The following is an 18,733-nucleotide window of genomic DNA, read 5'->3' as shown; positions in this document are numbered from 1 at the left end:
TACACTGTACACATCATAACATGGCTGGGGAAAATGCTTTCTTTAAAGAAAACTGATCAGTTGTGTGATGAAATTGCACACTTTCTCTTACATTTCACATTGGTTTTAACATTGACTGAATTGCTTTGTTTTACATCATGATCTATGCGGGGAAAATTCATTAGGTTTCCGCAAAGGTCTATTTAGGCAGTAATGCAAATTTTGGCATCAAGATATTTTGTTTGCAGTAGAACTAAAGGGATGGTTTGGATCTTTCATACTTGGCTTTTTGGGTTATATTTCATTGTTGTTTGTTTTGGTGCTTGTAGTAAGGAGCTGCTTTCTTTTTCGTCCCTTCTAATGTTGACCTATCCCCCATGAGGGAGATGTGGTTTGATTTTTTTGGGGTTTAAATTCATCTGCGTTTCCAAGGAGCTGTCCTGACTGGGATATCCTGTTAATTGAGCATAGTTATTGTATCTAACCTGTCTGTGTAGTTCAGTTTCACTTCAGCTATCATATTACCTAATAAATTGTGTAATGTTTGCACGTAATATTTACTACATTCATTAAAAATTACAACAGACTTTTGACTGGAAGTTCTGTGGTGAGAAACATATCTCCTGACTTCCCTGTCCACCTGTCCACCGTCTGGAAGACAGAGGTCAGAAGTATAATGGAATTACAAGTACCTGGAATGGGAGCTGCTCCAACAATACTGAAGAAGCTCAGCACCATCCATGACTAAAATAATTTGCTTAATTGAAAACTGATCCGTCCCCTTAAACATTCGCTCCTTCCATCAACACCCAAGGCAGTGTGTGCCATCTTACAAGATGCACTGCTGCAGCTCACCTAGGTTCCTTTGACAGCACCTTCCAAAACTTACGCCTCTACACCCAGCAACAGAAGGGCAGCAGTGCAATGCAGCAACTCCACCTGCAAGTTCCCCAAGAAGCCATGTACTTCATGATTTAGAATTATATATTACTGTTCCCTCAATATTTCTGGACAAAAATTCTGGAGCTCTCTCACTAGCAACTCTGTGGGTAGACCTACATCACATGGGCTGCAATAATTTGAACAAGTGGCTCACCACTGTCTCCTTGAGGGCATTTGGGGATGGACACCAGATGCTCGTCTTGTCAGCAATGCACACATCCCATGAAAGAATTTTTTTGAAAATCTCATCTTGTATAATATAAGTCGAATGTGACTTAACCAGTCATTGTAAAATAGTTTCCATGTACCATTTATGGTTGTCAGACCCCAGGGAGATAACTTTAGACAGCGAATCATCCTGCACATCAGATGTTGATATTTGTATTTCCATCAACCATACATCTGCTCATGTGCTTCATTATTCCATAATCAGAAAGATAATGTTCTTTCTTTCCCCTATTTGATTTTTTTATGCATGTCTCTGAGATGTAGGAGGGTCTGTTGAACTTTTCATGCCTAAAGCATGTAGTCCCTGAGCTCCATTTTGTTTCTACTATTTCATTCATACTACTTCATTCATTTCTAATGAATGAAAAGTGTCATATCTATAAACAGATAGTAAAGAACAGTTATGGGTAACAGGAGTCTTATCCTGTCTGCTCTTGTATTTTTTTTAAACTTCCTCCTGAGCAGTTAGGGAGCTCATGGGTTCCAAGGATATGCAACAATCACCTCCTTATGTATAATGCATACCAATTTGATTGTACATCTTGATCCCTGACTCCAAATAATATGTTCATTCTGCTCCATCTCTTGATCTCTTACACAAACATACAGGTTTGGCTCTATTAACTACTCATTTCTTTTGTTGGGCTATGATCCTCATTATCCAGAATGCCTACTTCTACTAGTGCTGCTACACCAAGTTTTTGCCTCTGCTGGTATTTTTCTTCCCAACTCACCATGTGTCTTCAAGGCATTAGGGCCCATTTGTAGCCTCATTTCTACTGTATATTTATTGGCCACTCTCCTCAGTTAGTGGCAGAAAATTCTGATCTGTCTTAATTTCAGTGGCATCACAACTTTGGTTCTTCTTGTAAATTACTAAACAGTTTTGAGTACCTTCAAAATTGCCAACAAGGTTGTTTATGCAGAGCCTTTGCTAGTCTGAGTTTTAAGGATAACTACACTTAAGATGGGTATTTTCTAATGTGTATTTGTTGATGCTGTCTATGACTGTGCTTAAATATCATACTTCACTGTAATCTGTTTGGCTCTTTACCATACAAGATATTACTTGCACTGTTGGATGTATGTTTTCTGTTGTGAATTCTATGATAAGTCCTTTGAGTGATGACAAAAGATATATAACCTACTTTGCACTCTCACAATTGGAGTAAGATCCGATGTGACATGAAATGAAGTAAGTCTCTCCTTGTTTTTATATACCTTTCATATACCAGAAGTGCTGCTGAAAACCTGACAAGTTCAGCTGTTTAAAATTTTCAGTAACTTTGTTTTTTTGCTTCAGTTCAGGAAATGGCAGATAAAATTTCCAGTGTGTAGGTTTGTTGTCAGAACTTGCTTGTGTCTTGTTATTTTATTAATCGACTACACACCATCCTGATGAGCTGTTCACAAATGACTTTTTGTAAATTGCTGTATATTTAGCTTGCATGCATATTTTGTTGAATTATTAAATAGCCCTTAAATTGCCTGATAAAGTATTCAACAGAATCATCTTTAGATCAGAAGTGCTTGCCTGCTTGACCTCTCTTAGGTTTTACATGTGACACTTTTGGAGGTGCCTTCACATTGCAATGTCCTGTCTACTCTTTATGACTGCTTCTCATGAAGATACTGAGGCTTCAGAGCTGCTAGCCCTTGACTACGCTAGCACCACTGGGAGACTACCCAAGGCACTGAGCTATTAGGAGCCTTTCTCTAGGAATATTACCAAGCTAGTCTGATTGTCGACAAGCTGTTCTGGAATCTCTGTTTTTGCTCTGAAGATGGGACCAATTATTTTTGAGACCGTTACAGATTACGTATTATGTGGGCAGGATGTAAGATGTTTGAAGTGAGATGCCCTGAGGAACATTTTTAAAGAAAAACAACAAAACAACACTAGGACCATTGAAATTGTGTAGTCGAAAGTGAAGCTAAACAGTTGACCCATAGAGCGGTGAATCAGAGCAAAAAAAAGCCGTGCACAGACTTGCATTTGATCAGATTCATGTTATGAATTGCAATTGAAAAGATGGATGCATTCACAGGAAAGTAAGAAACTTCTGAGTTTTTCCTTTCTATCTGGGTTTTTGTTGACATCATTTTAAGTGTTTTCTGAAACTAGTGTAGAGGGAAATTCTGATTGATATTTTGTCTTATAGTGTTGTCATTATTGACTTACAAATCTTCAGCTATTCTCCTCAACATTCATCACATTAATTAGTGTTAGTTGTGGTTTGAAAACATGGTGCACAACAGATTAAGAAAGTGAATTCAATAAACAAGTGGTTGTTCACATAATTGGAATGCAGACATATAACGTCCCTTGATGCACTATTACTAAGACGGATCAGTCTGATTAATCTTGTTTGTTACAGACCAGCAATCACCTCCTTGGCCCCAAACCATTCCCACTGGATAGGTTGTTGGCAATTTTCTACAGCATTGTTGATAGCAGAGTGACTCCCACTGCAAATATTTTCTCTCAGGTAAGTTGGAATATGTGTTAACTAGTTCTATGGAGAAAAACTTGAAAAGGTTATAGTTTCAGAGTTGAAAAGGTTACAACATTCCATGAATGTGAAACAGATCAGTCATAATCTTTTGAAAGCTCATTGAAAAGTGAATTAAAAAGTATGTAATGCTAATGTTGCAAATGCTTGGTAATGCTATACGTTATTGATTTTAATCTGATAATGAAACTTATTTTGTGATCTGCACCATTCCATGTTCGATATCTGTTTAATCCAAATATGCTTATTTTGCACATTCTGATTTGATTTATTATTGTCTCATGTTCCGAGATACAGTGAAAAGTATTGTTTTGCATACTAACCAGACAAATCATAATTGACAGAAGTACATCAGAGTAAGATACTAAATAAAAACAGAAAGAACTGCAGATGTTGTAAATCAGGGACAAAAACAGAAGTTTCTGGAAAAGCTCAGCAGGTCTGGCAGCATCTGTGAAGAAAAAATCAGAGTTAACTGTTTTTGTTACATCAAAGTAAGAGTTCAGAATGCAGAATATAGTGTTACAGCTGCAAAGAAGGTGCAGAGAAGGATCAACTCTAATATTTGAGAGGTCCATTTGTAAGCCTGGTAACAGGAGGGAAGATTCTGTTCTTGAATCTCTTGGTACGTGTTTTCAAACTTTCGTATCTTTTGTCTGATGGAAGAGGGTGGAAGAGTGTATTAACCTGGGTGGGAATGGTCCTTAATTATGTTGGCTGCTTTCCTGAGGCAGTGGGAAGTGTAGACGTAGTCAGTAGAAGGAAGGCTGGTTTTTGTGATTGATTGGACTGCGTTCAAAACTAATTTGTTGCAGTTTTAGACCATGAGCAGTTGCCATACCAAGCTGCGATGCATCCGGATAGGACGCTTTCTATGGTGCATCTATAAATATTGGTAAGAGTCATTGTGGACATGCTGAATGTCCTTAGCCTTCTGAGGAAGTAGAGGCATTAGTGTGCTTTCTTGACTGCAGAGTCGATGTGGATGGCCCAGGATAGATTGTTGGTGATAATTACTCCTAGGAACTTGAAGCTCTCGACCACTCCCACCTCAGCACTATCGATACAGACAGGAGCGTATCCTCCACTCCACTTCCTGAAGCCAATAACAAGTTCATTTGTTTTGCTAAAATTGAGGGAGAGATTGTTGTCTTTACACCATGTCACTGAGCTGTCTTTTTCTTGCGCTCTGTCTCGTCACGTTTTGAGATCCGACCCACTGTAGTGGTGTCATCAGCAAATTTGCGAATGGAGTTAGAGCTGAATTTGGCTACGTAGACCTGTATAGTAGGCGGCTGAGTATGCAACCTTGAGGGGCAATTGTGTTGAGGATTATTGTGGAGAAGATGTTGTCACCTTATCCCTACTGATTGCAGCCTGCGGGCCAGGAAGTTGAGGATTCAGTTGCAGGCTGTGGGGAGCAGAGTCCTGGGTCTCTGAGTTTAGAGATGGATTTGGCTGGAATTATGGTATTGAAGGTGGAGCTAGAGTCAGTAAATAAGAGTCTTGTTATCCAGATGTTCCAGGGATCAGTGTAGGGCCAGGGAGATGGTGTCTGCTGTGGAACTATTGTGACGGTAGGCGAATTGTGGTGGATCAAGGCAATCTGGAAGGTTGGAGTTGACGTGTGCCATTACTAACCTCTGGAAGCATTTCATAATGCTGGATGTCATAACCACTGAGTGGTAATCATTAAGGTATGTTGCCTGATTTTTCTTTGGTACCAGGCTGATAGTGGCCTTCTTGAAGCAGGTAGCACCTCCCATCTTAGTAAGGAGAGGTTAAAGATATCTGCAAATACTCCCGCCATGCAGGATCTGAGTGCACGACCAGGGACTTCATCTGGGCCAGTCGCTTTCTGGGAGTTCACTGTCAGGAAGGCTGATTTGTTTCCCAACCCCTCCATCATTCTACAGCCTGAGGACAAGCATAATTTAATACAGTGAATGCAGGGCAGATCAAGGATTGATCTTAGAAGCTTAATTGTATACTGTTCAACAGCAGGCAGGGCAAGTGGGAGAGGGAAAAAAGAACACCAGGAGATAGAAAGGGGTCTTCAGAACAGTTCTGAAAAAGGGTCACTGGATCCAAAATGTTGTCACTGCTTTCTTTCCACAGATGCTGCCAGACCTGCTGAGTTTCCCCAGCAATTTCTGATTTTGTTTCACACTTTTTAAAGTTTGACGAGCCTTCATGTAACAAGCTTATTCAGAACAATGAAAAAAACATTTCAATTCAAACAAAGGAAAACTGAGTGCGCTGAAATTAACAACAGTAGAGTCAACAGAATAACTTTCAAAGTAGAAAATCCATTCTAAATGCAATTCTGAAGGCACACACAGCTGGGCGAAACAAAACAAAAAGCAAAAGACAAATAACGCAACAAATACATTGCTGCAGATATTCATGGAATGGCCCCATCGTAGTACAAGTACGACTGTCTAAAGTGCTTACAGAAGGCAAAAGAATAGCAGAAGAATCAATATTCAGTCCCCCAACATGAACTGAAAGATCACAGATCTCCTGATGAGAGTTCAAACACTCTGAAAACAAAGAATGCAATAATTTGTTTAAAGAGGACCTGAGGGGTAACTTTTTCACTTAGAGGGTGGTGCATTTATGGAACAAGCTGCCAGAGGAAGTGGTGGAGGTGGGTACAATTACAACATTTTAAAAGGCATCTGGTTGGGTACATGAATAGGAAGGGTTTAGAGGGATGTAGGCCAAATGTTGGCAAACGGGACTAAGTAAGTTTGGGACGTCTGTTCGGCATGGACGAGTTGGACTGAAGGGTCCGTTTCTGTGCTGTATGATTCGAAGATTCTATATAACTAGATTATGTGTGTAATGTGCAGAATTATTATGCCAGTAAAGTGTGCCAGTTTGAATTGAAGGTATCTAGGTTTATATTACCATATCATTGTTCAACAAATAGAAACAATTTTTTAGTTTATTTTTCCAAAATGCTACAATATATAGGTGTATACACTTCAGGAAATGCAGATTGTGAGGTAAATTTTCAAAATAGAGGTTAATTGTTATTGGTACACATGGATAGGTATACTGATGTTTTGGTAAATATATGAACCTGGTTGCTCCCAAATTCCTGACCACTTAAATGTTCAAATTGTGTTTAATGTGATAATTTTAGCTTCAAGGTTAATTGACAACTTGCTGGCCTATGCTATTGAATTCATGCATTTTCTTAACTGTTTTTGCGACTAACTGGTAGCCAATGCCTTAATTAAAACATTTGTGTTTTTTTATGAAAAAAGGAGCTGCTGTGTTTTCAAAGAGGAACAATAAGATCTCAATTATTGATACATTTAACTTGTAATTGCACTAGGCAACCTTTACGGTCCAAGCAACTCCAGGGAATTCACTGTCTCTTGGCTGCCGGTTTAAAACAACTTTTCAACCAACATGCTATTTCTAAAAGTTGTCATTATCGTTGGTGGTCCCTTGCAGATGAGGATGACTCTCTTCCACTCGGGGTGAGCCCGTAGTTGGCTGTACAGATTGAATCAACTACTGCAGGCTCTGTATGCTTGGGGCAGAAGGTGGTCACAGGAAGGGGTAGGTGGGGCATTGGTGTGGCAGCATGCACCTTTTGCTATTTTCACCTGGCTTCTGCATTTTCCTCTGGCAAGCCTTGAGGTGCTCAATGCCTTCCCAGATGTTCCTCTTCCGTTGTGGACGGTCTTGGGCTGTCATTCCCAGGTATCTATGAGAATACTGCACTTCACCAGACAGGCCTTGAAGGTATCACTGAAGTGCTTCCTCTGTCCACCTGAGGTTAGCCTGCCATTTTGAAGGTGGGAGTAGAGCACCTGCTTGGAAAGTCTTGTGTCAGTCATGCAGACGACGTACCCAGCCCCTCGTAGCCAGTCAAGCCTCGATGCTGGAAATGTTGGCCTGATCAAGAGCACTGGTGTTGGTGCGTCTGTCTTCCCAGTGGATTCGCAGGATTTTGCGCAGGCAGCATTGGTGATACTGCTCCAGAGCCTTGAGGTGTCTGCTGTAGACAATCCACGTCTCAGAGCAGTATAGGAAGGCGGGGAACCACCACAGCTGTAAACCATGATCTTGGTGTTGGATCTGACGTTGTTCTTGAGCACGCTTTTCCACAGGAGGCCAAAGGCTGTGCTGGCATACTGGAGGTAATGCTGGATCACTTCTTTAATATCTGCTTTGGCTGACAGAACAGTCCTGAGGTATTGAAAGTGGTCAACGGTCTGTAAGGCCTCCCCATGGACTTTGATGATTGTGGGTTCGCTGCTCAATGCTAGGGTGGAGGACCTTCATCTTGCGGATATTCTGGGTGAGACCTATGCTCTCATATGCCTCTCTAGAGTGTCTGACGATGGTCTAGAATACATCTTCTGAGATTGCATATAGGCAAGCATCATCTGTGTACTGCAGCTTAATAACACCGGTTGGGGTGACTTCAGTTTTAGCTTGAAGGCAGCAGAGGTTGGATAATTTCCTGCAGGTTCTGTAAGTTAGCTCCACTCCAACAAGGTGCTTGTTGGCAGTAAGGTGAAGCATTGCAGCGAGGTAGATTGAGAATGGTGTTGGTGGCGATTGATGCAGGCCTGCTTGACACCAGACAGAATGAGGAATGGGTCAGTGGTGGAGCCATTTGTCATTACCATGGCTCCTGTCGTTGTTGAGCAGGTAAAGGATGGTGACTAATTCCATTGTGCAACCAAAGCGGAGAAGAATGCTCCATAATGCTTCCCGATTGACTGTGTCAGAGGCCTTTGTTAGGTGGAAGAAGGCGGATAGGTTCTTTTCTCTGCATTTCTCCTGCAGCTGTCACCTGGTGAAAATCATTTCTGTCAGGCCCCTCTGTGGTCGAAAGCCACACTGTAATTCCAGGAGGAGTTCTTCAGCCACAGGGAGGAGACAGTTGAGGAGGACCTTGACTATGACTTTTCCAACGGTCAACAGTAGACTGTAGTTACCACAGTTGGACTTGTTCCCTTTTATTCTAAAACCGTACCTGGTATTACAATAATATACTATTTCAGATCTTGAAAATTGCTTTATTACTTTAAATTTAAGCTTTATATGAAGATTCCCCCATCTATCCTTTTGGTTTCCTTATCACTGTTTTAATTGTTCAATTTTACTTGTAAGTTACTTCGTTTTCTTATGCTACTTCTCTTGGTAATCTTTGAATGCATTCAAATGCATTTTTTTTTACACCAGTGACTTTTTTTTTTATTGTTTTCTGTCTCGCTTTTCACATTCCCTTCCATAATGCTGTTTTTTTTACTCTTCAAAACCATTGGGAAAAGCAGCAGAAAAGAAGTTTGATTTCTGGTTTGGTGGAAAGCGACTAAGCCAGCAAACTCTCAAACCACTCCTAGAACTATTCTGGACTTTGGAATTGTGTGAGTGGTTGTTGACAGCCACATGCTGATGTATTTCCTCTTGAGGACTGTTTTGAGATGCTCGGGTGAAGAGACAAGGTTGCCTCATAATTTCTTATTAAAGAGCTGCAATGAGTGACATGACAAACCTCTTTCCCCCAACCTACATATATACATGCTGTATTAATAGAAATCAGAATTTAGTAATTTAGGATGTGTGAAAAAACATAGTTGGCATCATAAATGATATCTTTATAGAATAATGGATTCCTCTCACCTGGTGGATTAATCCCAGTACAGAGTCTTGTTCTCTGGACATGAAATGAGAGATCAGTTGTTTTAAGGACAGAAGTTCTCAGCTGAGAATAATTACCAACTTCCTGAACTCCCATTGAAATGCTGTTGATCAGCAAATGAAAAATAAGCAATTTCTCTAAACAGCTTTCTTCTGTTTGTTTAGGCTGTTTGAAATAGGGCAGCAATCTGAATTTGGGTGTAGAGTTGACTATTTTTGGTGTACATAACGTCTTTCTTTTCAAGTTTTAAATGTTGTATTAAACAGTTCTAACACTGGGTGGCAGCATTGTGCTATGATTTGCAGAGTGTTATTCTCCAAGTGGTTTGTGGAAAAGAAATTTATGGACTAGCAATCCAGGAGATTACTTTGGAATTACCTCCTCTGGGAGTCCATGCTACTAACCTTAGTGCGTTTTCATAATCAGTTGATAGCTCCTATCCTGCTAACAAAGGTATCTGACATATAAAATAAGTCTCTGTTCCCCTAACATAAACAAAGCTGCTGGAAAACCTCAGCAGGTCTGACAGCATCTGTGGCATAAAAATCAGAGTGAACATTTCGGATCCGGTGACCCTTCCTCGGAACTGCAAGTGTGTTTTGTCTCTGTTCCCCTACCCTGTCCTTCCTCTGTTGGAATTGTAGTAAAGAGGCAGAATTTTATCTGATGAATCTGTGCAGTAGGCAATTCGGAACTGGGCTTGTGGAACAGGTTTTGCCAGGCTCTAACTCAACCATGACATTAGCATCCTTTCTCTGGGTTTCCTGCCCATTTGGAGCAAATGGCCTGATCATGACCCACATCTGACTGCAATTCTGTTTCAATTAAGTTGAATTTATTTGGATATTTGGACCTTGTATGAAAAGTCTGTGATGACAAAAGTTCTTCACGTAAAGAATGTTAGAACACTGATGACGGACAAAAGAATCGTAGCAGGGATAGATCATTTGGTCACTCCAGCCTTCTGTGCCATTCATTGTGGCCGTGGCTGTTGACCTGCCTCATCTCTATTTTTCCACTCTGCTCCTATGTTCAAAAGGAGACATTACCACACAGTTGAATGACTGATGAAACCAAAAGTCTGTCCGTGTTCAAAATTTGTACGCAATCTAATAGTTTAAATGTCAGTACAGTCTGGAATTTTTTAGATTTGAAATTTACTTAGTCCATGATATATTCTTTCATAGACTCATTGTCCACCTTCTTAAATTAGCCAGTGTTGTTCCAAGCTTTTGTAGGCTTCCAACAAGTTATCGTTTTTTGTAAACTTTGTCCATAGTTGTATTGGAATCTACAATTTCTCCTAAGTATCCAGGTCACATATCTTGTTCTGGATATACTTTATTTCTAATTTTAATTCTTGTTGGTGAGGATAAAGCCATAGCCATACTTTGCCTCTTGGTTAGAGAAAGGACCTGAATCTATACCTGCACTTTATTCTTCCACTGCTTGTATGGTTCCAGTTCTGAAAACACTGATGAATAATCAGAATTTGTGACCCTGCAGCATGACTCGGCCGTTTACCTTTGAAAAGCAACTGGGAGCTTTGCTTCTGTCAGAAGCAAGGATTACCTAGTGCATTCTTTGTCTACCAACCGATGTTAGCCCTCAGCTACTATGTTTAACAGAGCACTATCCAATATTGAATTTGGCAGCAAGAAGATTTGAGATTTTTAAGGGGTAGCAAGAACTGCAGATGCAGGAGTCAGAGACTCTGGAGTTTGTCCAGTCTGGAGCTGGAGGAATACAGCAGGCCAGAATACATCCGAGGAACAGGAAAGTTGGAAGAGTCACCGGACCTGAAATGTTAACTCCGATTTTTTTTTCTTCACAGATGCTGCCAGACCTGCTGAACTTTTCCAGCAATTTCTGTTTTTGTTCTTGGTTTACAGCATCCATAGTTCTTTTAGTTTTTATTCAGTTTTTATTAGGAATGTTGATGTTTTGGGTCAGGATACTTCTTCAGAAATGGGCCGTTTCTGAAGAAGGGTCGTGACCCGAAATGTCAACTTTCCTGCTCCTCTGCTGTCTGGCCTGCTGTGTTCCTCCAGCTCCACCATGAAATTTACAAGGATTTTATTGTCAGTCTATAATTTAGCACATATGCCAGTTTCTACCTTTCTCCTTTGGATCCTTTTCCGGTCGAGAAGCCAACTGTCCACATGGAAAGAACACAACTCTTCATTTAAATAAACCCAGTCACCAATGAATCGCCCAATAACAAACATTGAACACCAGGGCAGAAGAACTTTGCTCTTTTTTTAATCAACCTTTCCAGATGTGTTATTGTTATGGACCAGACCAAGCCCCCTTCAAATATATCAAGGAGATAGGGTCTGGGCTATCTTTTATTTAAGGCAAGTGGTAAGGTGCTGTATTCCAGATATAATTCGATTGGTCATACTTCTCGGCTTTAAGTAAAACACACTTTATCCTTAAATCCAGTTAAGATGCAAACAAAACAAAGGAGAATTCGTATAGCTTTAGCTCTGTTGAAAATCTTAACAGAATAATAGAATATTTAACTACTAAACAGCAACTGTTCCAATACAGTAACATCCCATAAATACACCCTTGACAAAGGCAAATTCAGTAAGATAGATTGTCTCACATGCAATGTTTTTCTAGTCGAGGAGAAAGAACACAAAGAGAAAATTCTGGCAGAGAGAGAACGAACTCAAGCTTTTTGCTGTGGCAGAGAGAAATGAAACCGCCTCAAAACCCCACCAACTGAAAGTTAAATTAAAACCCTGGTTCTGTGGGAGCCTGACAGCTCCCATTCATGCTGCTTCCATTGTTCTAACTTTAAAAAAAACCAGCGTCACGAGCTGTTTACTTTATTGGCTTGGAAGAGACAATTTGGGACCTCTGGCTCAAAACCTGTATTCAAAAAACAATCCAGGACAGAATACACCTCTTAAAGCCGTAGTATTGTCACAGTGGGACTTCCAGACTTTCTAATTCAGAGATGCGAACAGTACCACTAAGAACTCCCCTCTTGCATACAAAGTCCATGTACAGAGCCCTGAACTTGCTCTGTAGCTGTTCTGTTTTGACCCTTAAGCAGATCTGCATTTCTAATATTGACATCAAGACTCAATAAGAATGTAGAAAGTTATGAGTTGATGGTCACAATGACAGATTCAGTGTAACATATGATAACTTACTGTCTGTTCTATTGTTCTTGCAGCATAGTGAATGCAAACAACACACTGAATGAATAATGCAGTGTTTAAGTATTAGTGTATGTACCTTTTAAACTATTTTTCAAGCAATGTTATAACGGCCTCTTAGCTGTGTTGTTTTGTTAGGTAAAAAGTTCTTGGAAATTAATGTCTCCCTCCTGTTCTCTCTCCACTCATGGTTACATAAATTGAATAAATAAAATTTTGTCTTGTAACAACAGTCAGTAGTAACATGACTTTAACCAGAGTCATTGGCTTTTCTGTTGTGTTCTTAAAGAATGCACAGAAATTTTTTCATACGCATCATTAATTGCGAGGAATTCAATTACTCATTTTTATTGATTATTTCTGATAATTTTTTCCAGGTTTGTTATCTAAGCAATGTTGTCACCTTTGGTTGTAGAATTAAAGAATCATTTTTACAGATATGCTCAGGTCACTTAGCAAAAACATGAACAGGAAATTCTTTTGGCATTGTTTGAAATAAATATGACCTATTGAAGAGGTGTTTCTTCCTTCAATCTACTTTCCAGTCTTTCAGCTGCAGTCATTGCACAAAATATAAACATGGATTCAGTACTATCAAGTCACAGAATTACAGAGCAATTTTACAAAACACCTTCTTAAAGCACAAAAAGCATCAGATTGATTTCTTCTGACTTGAAGCGTACCATGATATTCTAACTCAAACTCTGAATTGTGACTTCATAAGAGTTGATTCCCCTTAAATGTGGAAACCTGTCATGATCATTACTTATTTTTAAATGTGTTCAAATGTGTTTTAAGTTGGGCACTTAAAATCCAAACATCAGAGGTTTTTATTCCCTGGCTTAAGAAAAACTTTTGTCGACTGGTTTGCTTTTATGAAACATGAACTGTTAATTTCTGTGAAAGATTATGCATCTCTCTGCTAAATATAATTCATATTCTTAGCTGGGAAAAGATCCAGCTTTCTAGTGACGAATAATGTACCATCTGGAATGATTAATCTAAATGTATCCATAGAAACTGACATCTAGTTTCACTATAAACAGATTTATGCAATTTTCTTAATACTAATTGCTTTGAAAGCAGATCTTAACTTATAAATTTATATCAGCATTTATTCCCTTTGCCTTGATCTTACATGCAAATGGAGTGTCAGCTATCTAGCAAAGCCAGACCTGCAATTAACTGCATAGAAATTACAGCATGGATGTGTTTTAAGTCCTGTTTATCCATTAGTTGTTTGAATGTGCCTTCTTTCTCTATCTTTTCGAACCCATTTTCTCTTCAATCAACTATCTAAACTGTAGGTTGACGTGACTCGGCTTTAATCATTTAAGTCCACATACTCATACCCCTCAATTTATGTTAAAAATAAGTGGTCTTTCCTGAATTTCTTGCATTTAATCTGGCATCTAAGAACCCATGGTCCTCTGGCACCCCCAGCGGATATATACATAATTAGTCTGGCTTCTCTGATTTACCTGATGGTTTCTGATAACCATCTGAAGTTCAATCAAGAAGAAGGATAAATATATAACTACTTCTGAGCGTGTCTCTTTTGTCCCAAAGTGTGTTAATGCATTAAGTCTCTAGCAGAAATGATGGGTACTTCACCCTGAAATTCATTCCTAGTATGCAGTAGATTTGAGTATTGGCTTTGCTATGCATGGTCAGTGATCTGTGGAAAAGCAGACCATCTGTTTCAATTCCTGTGGGGCAAAGGTGCAAATGTTGTATCAGAATAATTCCAGACTTTCATTGATGATAAGAGAAAAGTTTTCATATGAGAAACAATCTCTAACATTACTATTTAAATAAAAAACTGTGCTTCTGCTCAATATACTAATTTACTTTGGATTTTAGTCTAGGAGAACCCAAATCATTATGAATATTTCTGCATTTCTACTGGGAACTGATATTTTGCAGTAAACTTTGGTATTTGTCAGATATTTTCCTGGGGATTTTCAGACATCTGATGAGTTCTGTTTCGCTGAACAAGTTGAGTATTCTCAGACTCTCAAAAAAAAGGTCTGGAACATTTCAACAAGCATCAACTATAGTTGCATCACAGTAGCTGGACCACAACTAAGACTTCTTGCTGCTAGATTTTGTGCCAAGGTTCACCTATATGTAGCACAACTTGCATCGGGGGTGTGTTGGAGGTTGGGGGTCTGAGTGGAAGAGGAGAAATCAGTGGAAGGTATGCAAGATAAAAAATTTGGTACATTTCTGATACAAGTTGCGCTTTTATATAAGGTGAACCTCATGTGAAAATTGACAGTAGGAAGTTTTCTTTGTGATCGAGGTGTCTAGTTTGAAACTAGGATCAAATAAAACATGGAAAGTCAGAGGGTTAGAACTGCTACCTAAAAGGGCAAAGCCTCGAGAAGGTGTGAAATAGAATGGCTTCAGTTTTGAACTATAGAAAACTGTTTCATTCATGGTTTGACATTGGATAGCACTGAAGCAGCCAAAGAATCAATGTACTGGTGGATTTATAAAGTTGGCTGCCATATTATAACCTGGTTCCATGTCCAAGGATGAGGCTAGTAACACAGCATTTGAATGTTCTGGGGCTGACCTGCAGTATTGTGAAGAAATCATTGGAAAAACAGCACTGACTGTGTTGGGATGAGTATGGACGAAATCACACGGAGCACTAGGTTGTAGACAGATCTGCTTCAGAAGATATTGGTCCATTTTATTGGAAGCCATGGGGCGATCTAAAGGATTAAAACATCAGTCTTGCTGAATTTGAGTGGATGATCATTTTCGATCCATTGACAGTGAAAGCTGTAAAGCGATTTGAACAGGATGTAAATTGGATTTTAATGGCAGATTGAGGAAGTTATTTAGAAGACGGGTGGGTAAAGATACAATAATTAGGAAGGGGGAAGTGGCCAAGAGTGCTTTTTAAGATATGGATATCTTCAAAATTATCATCCTATGTATAAATCTGATCATTTTCCAAGGGATTTCGGAAGGAGTTTTGCATTATAACTTAGAGCACTTCTCAGGGATATAGATGAAATAGTTATTTTAAATTGAGGTGGTCAAACATCTTTCAATTATTACACAGAACTGGAAATATGCTGAAGAGTAAGCATTATAGACACATTATGCTGCTAGAAAAGAAGCCTGTCGCCAATCAGTGTTTTTCATTATTGTTTATCAATGTACAGAATAGGAATTTCCTGCCTACCTTCAGAAAGCGCAGCAAAAGTAAACCTTACGGTAATAGACTGGCAGATTACATGCCAATTAATTAGATCTGCAGCTGGTTTATTTATCATTTACGTTTATTTTACAAAGCAGTTCTCATAGTTACTTTGAATATTTTAAGGAACTGGCACTTGTTTCCCAATTTTGTTTATATAATTGATTAACTGGCCTTAAAGAAAGATGAGTAATAAATATTCCACCACATTACTAAATAAGAGTTGATCTTGAGAGTTAAGTGTCAGTCTCCAAAATAGGTGAACACTTCAATTGTAATGTAACTAGGGCTGACGAATAGTGTGATTTTAAAAATTGGAGAGCCCAACATAAGTGCAGTGTATGGTTAGTGAGTGTGCAAAGATCAGGCAAACTGAGTACAAGACTAATACCTGGGTTGGGCAAGTTGTCTTATAAAGTAAAATCTGGAAAGGCCAGGCTTGTATCCATTGGAGTTTAGAGTAAGCGACAATTTGATTGAAACGTATAAACTCCTGAGGAGTGTTTACAGGATACATGTGAAGATGATGTTTTCTCTTAGGTGAGAATTTATAATTTTAAAATAAGGGGCTGCTTAGACAATAATTTTTTTCTTCTGAATTGATGGCCTTTTCCTGAAAATGTGTTGCAAGCAGATCTCTTGAATATTTTTAAGGCAGAGGTAGGTAGATTCTTGATTGTCAAGTGTGGTGAAAATTTTTCGGGTGGTGGTCAGGAATGTGGAGTAATCGGATCAGCCATGATCCTGATTAGCAGAGCAGGTCAAGGGAGTCAAATCCCACCCTCTTCTTAATTCAGTGTTCACATGCTCACATGAATGGTCACGTTCATCTGCAAATGCCATATGGTACCAGTTGCCCCGCTGGCCTTAATTCATCACACTCCCCTACAATTTCTCTCTTTAATGTTTTATATACTTCACCAACCCCTCACATACTTAACACTGCTGCAAGCCTCTTACCCTTATCTCACTTATAGCTAGTTAACCGTGGCAGCCATATCATGTATGTTATTTAAATGATATTCATTGATTCCCCTCCCCCTCTCTTGCAGAATAAGGTAGGACACAGCCAGAGGTAGCACCAGGAATCAACAAGATTGCATGTGTGAACCACGTGAAGAAGACCATGTTAGCCATTGTTCCAACAATTGTTGATAAGGGAGTAAACTGAAACTTCAGTTCAAGTCAAGCTGAAACTGTTGAATGCTAGGCTATATTCATAACTTATCTTCCTGCAGTCTACTTCCCCTGATCTCAGCATTTTCTGGTTTGCAAGCTGCAGGTAGTTTACACATGCACCTCTGAATTCCTTTGCCTTCCTCATCATAAGCTTGCATTTATGACTATTTGCTTTTAAACACCGATGTCCAACCTGACCATTCTAAGGGGGAGTACGAAAAAGAGAGTGATGATTCACAGCACCATCATATGGTTTTATACTGAACCGTCAGTTTAGAATGCTGAGAAGTATTCTGCAGCAGGAAACGATAATATAGATGCCGTCTTACAGACGGACAAAGCCTCTGGCATTCTGCTGTTGAGGATATCAATGAAATAGTCTATAGAAATATGTTAATGAGAATGCACAACAAAGCCTTCCAGAAAACCCGTGTTCAAAGTTTAAAGAGCCTGGAAGAATCGAGCACCAATCTGGCACAGATCTTTGAGAAGAACTTGGAACTGATTTTCTTCAACATGTGCAATTGTGGACCCCACCATGATGAATCTTCATGGTTGATGTCACAACTTTCGCTGTAGCAGTCACCATCCAATATTTGAGAGCTAGCCAAAAATCTCAAGACCAACTTTTTTTCAGATAAAGGATGTTTTTGGTTTTTGGGTACAAGACAGTAAATAGATTTGCACAGTTTTAATTATTATAACTTATTGTTACTTTGCAAGTAAAGTTAAAATCAAGATCAGTGTCTGTTTGAATTCCTGAACTTATTAAACTGTGATGAATTTTACAAATTTTACCCTCAGCAAATGTTTTAAATCTGATACCTTATAAAACTAAGACTTCTTGGTTCTAGATTACCCTGCATGAGGAAACATCCTTTCTATGTCGACTTTGTCAATTGCCATTTAGCATCTTTTATACCTCAGTTAGATCACCTCTCATTCTTCTAAGCTCCTGAAAGTATAGCCCTAAACTGCTCAATCTGTTCTTATAGGACAAGCCCCTCATCTCTGGAATTAATCTAGTGAACTTCCTCCGAGCTGCCACCAGTGCAACTCCAGCCCTCCTCGATGGGACCAAAATTATATGCATTACTTCAGATGCGGTCTCACGAATGCCTCGTACAGTTGCAGCAACACTTTCCTATTTTTATATACTATTCCTTTATAAAATAGCAAAATTCTTTTGCCTTCCTCATTTAATATCTGCTATACCTGCATACCAGCTTTCTGCGATTCATGCACGAGGACATCCAGATTCCTCTGCACCGAAACGCTCGGAAGTTTCTATCCATTTAGATAATAAGTTGCCTTTATATACATCCGACCAAGATGGATAACTTCTCACATATCCACGTTAAACTTATCTGCCAAATTTTGACCTCTTTATCAAACAATCATATCCATTTGTAACAACAAGGTGCAGGGCTGGATGAACACAGCAGGCCAAGCAGCATCATAGGAGCAGAGAGGCTGACGTTTCGGGCCTAGACCCTTCATCAGAAAAGGGGGAGGGGAAGGGGGTTTTGAAATAAATAGGGAGAGAGTGGGAGGCGGATAGAAGAGGGATAGAGGAGAGGATAGGTGGAGAGGAAACAAACAGGTCGAAGAGGCGGGGATGGAGCCAGTAAAGGTGAGTGTAGGTAGGGAGTTAGGAAGGGGATAGGTCCGTCTAGGGAGGACGGACAGGCCAAGGGGGCGGGATGAGGTTGGTCGGTAGGAGATGGAGGTGCGGCTTGAGGTGGGAGGAGGAAGAACAGGTTAGGGAGGCAGGGACGAGCTGGACTGGTTTTGGGATGCGGTGGGGGGAGGGGAGATTTTGAAACTT

General features: G+C 39.6%; 1 protein-coding gene across 5 annotated transcripts in view; it reads left to right on the top strand.

Moving 5' to 3' along the window:
* orc5 (origin recognition complex, subunit 5) overlaps positions 1 to 18,733 on the top strand; it is a 90,814-nt gene that overhangs the window by 45,132 nt on the left and 26,949 nt on the right. For 4 of the 5 annotated variants that reach the window (XM_048610463.1, XM_048610466.1, XM_020526739.2 and 1 more), the window contains one exon: positions 3,528 to 3,638. In XM_048610463.1, coding sequence (XP_048466420.1) covers positions 3,528 to 3,638 — 111 coding nt within the window. Of the gene's footprint in view, positions 1 to 3,527; positions 3,639 to 16,778; positions 17,557 to 18,733 lie in introns of those variants that run through there. The other variant, XM_048610467.1, reaches the window with a different exon arrangement.

This window comes from Rhincodon typus, chromosome 22 (assembly GCF_021869965.1).
Source record: "Rhincodon typus isolate 14 chromosome 22, sRhiTyp1.1, whole genome shotgun sequence".
NCBI lineage: Eukaryota > Metazoa > Chordata > Chondrichthyes > Orectolobiformes > Rhincodontidae > Rhincodon > Rhincodon typus.
This window is presented reverse-complemented; position numbering and strand designations above follow the sequence as displayed.